At 36.7% G+C, this 2834-nt stretch overlaps 1 protein-coding gene across 2 annotated transcripts in view; it reads left to right on the forward strand.

The window, feature by feature from the left end:
- Positions 1-2834, forward strand: part of FAM3C (family with sequence similarity 3, member C) — a 99809-nt gene that overhangs the window by 25832 nt on the left and 71143 nt on the right. For both annotated transcript variants that reach the window (XM_012652755.1, XM_012652756.1), the window contains exon 2: positions 1638-1692. In XM_012652755.1, coding sequence (XP_012508209.1) covers positions 1680-1692 — 13 coding nt within the window. In that variant the 5' untranslated portion in view covers positions 1638-1679. The remainder of the gene's footprint in view (positions 1-1637; positions 1693-2834) is intronic.

Genomic DNA, 2834 nt, shown 5'->3' on the forward strand with positions numbered 1-2834 from the left:
AAAGTGTTCAGATAATTAACAAAGGGAAAGAAATCAATAACACTCAACTCAGTTTAAGCGTTCTTACTTTCTTCAGGTAGATTGTGCAGAAGAAGGGGAGCTAGCATGTTATGAGCATTGGACCTTTGAATGCTGTTCAGCGCCCACCCCCTTTTAGCCCCCCTGCCTATTCCAGTGAGTAAGAAAACTGGATATGTCACTTTTCAGTGTCCTTTGTGGGTGTGCCATTGTTTTTATTTGAAATCTTCTATTCCTGTATCAGACAATGACCTTGAAACGTAAGTATCAAAACACAGTCTAAAATAGAGAAATAGGTACTGCTGGTTAATGTGACTCATTAGTTAAAATTTTCTTTTGAATTCCTTTCCTTTATAATAAGTTGAGTTGACTATGGACACTGTCCACCTAAACTTGGGTATGGCTTTCCTATCAAACTCATTTATTTTTCCATTTTCTTTTTTAAACTTTGCCTATCTCGATGAAGCCACTGCACTTTAGCCCAGGCAACTGAGCGAGACGTTGTTTCAAAAAAAAAAAAAAAAGAAAGGAAGAAAAAAAATTTTGCCTATCTTGAATTATTTCTTAGGAAGGAAACATACACATACAAATTTTTTCTCACATTTGTTTCTTGTTGATATTAAAATAATATCAAAGAACAGTTTCTTCATTTGATATATTGACATGACTGTCAGCTAGATGAGGTGGCTCACACCTGTAATCCCAGCACCTTAGCAGGCTGAGGAGGGAGGATTCCTTGAAGCCTGGAGTTCAAAATCAGCCTGAGCAACATATCGAGACCCCTGTCTCTACAAAACATAGAAAAATCAGCTGGACATGGTGGTGTGTACCTGTAGTCCCAGCTACTCAAGAGACTGAGGCAGGAGGATCGCTTGAGCCCAGGAGTCTGAGGTTGCAGTGAGCTATGATGATGCCCCTGCACTCTAGCCTGGGCAATGGAGCGAGACCCTGTTTTAAAAAAAAAAAAAAGAGTTACTCTGTCAATAATGATAATTGCCAGGATATTTAAAATTTCAGTTCTACACTTCTGAATATATTATTTTATAAACTTAAATTGCAAACCAAGAAAAGGAAGAGGTCCCTGGTAATAAAATAAGCCTTTGCTGTGAATGCTTATTGTAGTGACACTTCAATTGTGTCATATCAAAAATGAAGTGGCATCACTTACTAGAGTGAGTCAGCCAACCTAAATTTAGCCCCATTTCTATGCAAATAATTTGTTTCATAACTAGATAAGCAGCTTAATTTCTTTGGACCTCATTTGCAAACTGAAGATTTGGAACTAAGTATCAAAAGTTCCTTATAGATGCATAATCAGTGAGAATAGTAAGGTATTATCTTCTATTTACAAGCCTGATGGCAGGTTTTTACTCTTTGTTCATTCAGTTAGGGAGTTGAGGACCCAGCAGGATAAGACACAGATCCTCCTCTTGAGGTTGTAGGATCCAGTGGAAGGAGACAGGCCCATTGATAAGAGTTTCTTTAATTAAATGTCAGGATTGGTATACTTAGAAATGTCATAACATTTATTTAATTAGTTTAATATACACACTCCAAACTCTAAGGAGGAATGTTCATTCTAGACCTAATGATGTTTGCCTTTTCTTTTGATTTTTTAGGAGCATATTTAATGAAAAGCACCATAGACTGAAAAATCAAACATGAGGGTAGCAGGTAAGACACTTAATTTAGTAGAAATAATTTTGCTTTTTGTGTAACCTGTTTGGTAAGTCATGATTAAAGGTGAGGGTAAATACTCTATCTTTATATCAAATGCAAAGCTGAAATATAGTCAACTAAATCATTAGCCTTTTTTTTTTTTTTAAGTAGTTGGCAGATCACAAATTGGACATTTAGTCAGTATTATGCAAGTTTTTTGGGGCAAAGCTTTTGTTGAAATTACAGGTTAAGTCCAAAAATCTGAAATGCTCCAAAATTTGAAATTTTCTGAACACTGATATTACACTCAAAGGAAATGCTCATTCAGGCATTTCGGAGTTCAGATTTTCATATTTAGAATCCTCAACTGGAAAGCATACTGCAAATATTCCAAAATCCAAAAAAATCTGAAATGCTTCTGGTTCTAAGCATTTCAGATAAGGGATTCTTGGCCTGTATTTATGCTAAATATTTTAAGTTAGGATTTTAATGTTTATATTCTTATACATTAAGCTTGTTTGCTTAATGATACAGTCATGCATCAATTAACGATGAGGATATATATAGTCTGAGAAATGTGTCCTTAGGTGATTTTGTCCTTGTGTGCACAATAATAGAGCATACCTACACAAACCTAGATGGTATAGCCTACTACACATCTAGTGTATAAAGTACAACCTAGGCTCCTAGGCTACAAAACCTGTATAGCATGTTAACTGTGCTGAATACCATAGGCAATTATAACACAATGTTAAGTATTTATGTATCTAAACATATCTAAATATAGAAAAGGTAATGTAAAAATACAATCTAAATCTGCAGTCCCCAACTCCCAGGCTGAGGACTGGTACCAGTCCATGGGCTGTTAGGAACTGGGCCGCACAGCAGAAAGGGTGATGGACAAGTGAAGCTTCATTTATATTTATATCCGCTCCCCATTGCTTGCCATTCTTCTCGTCCCCTGGCCCATGGAAAAATTGTCTTCCGTAAAAGCAGTCCCTGGTGCCAAAATGGTTGGGTACTGTACTGATGATCTAAAAGATAAAAAATGATATACCTGTATAGCACACTTAACATGAATGGAGCTCGCAGGACTGGAAGTCGCTCTGGGTGGGTCAGTGGTAGGTGAATGTGAAGGCTGAGGACATTACACTACT

This window comes from Propithecus coquereli, unplaced genomic scaffold, assembly GCF_000956105.1.
Source record: "Propithecus coquereli isolate 6110/MARCELLA unplaced genomic scaffold, Pcoq_1.0 Scaffold4, whole genome shotgun sequence".
Classification (NCBI taxonomy): Eukaryota; Metazoa; Chordata; class Mammalia; order Primates; family Indriidae; genus Propithecus; species Propithecus coquereli.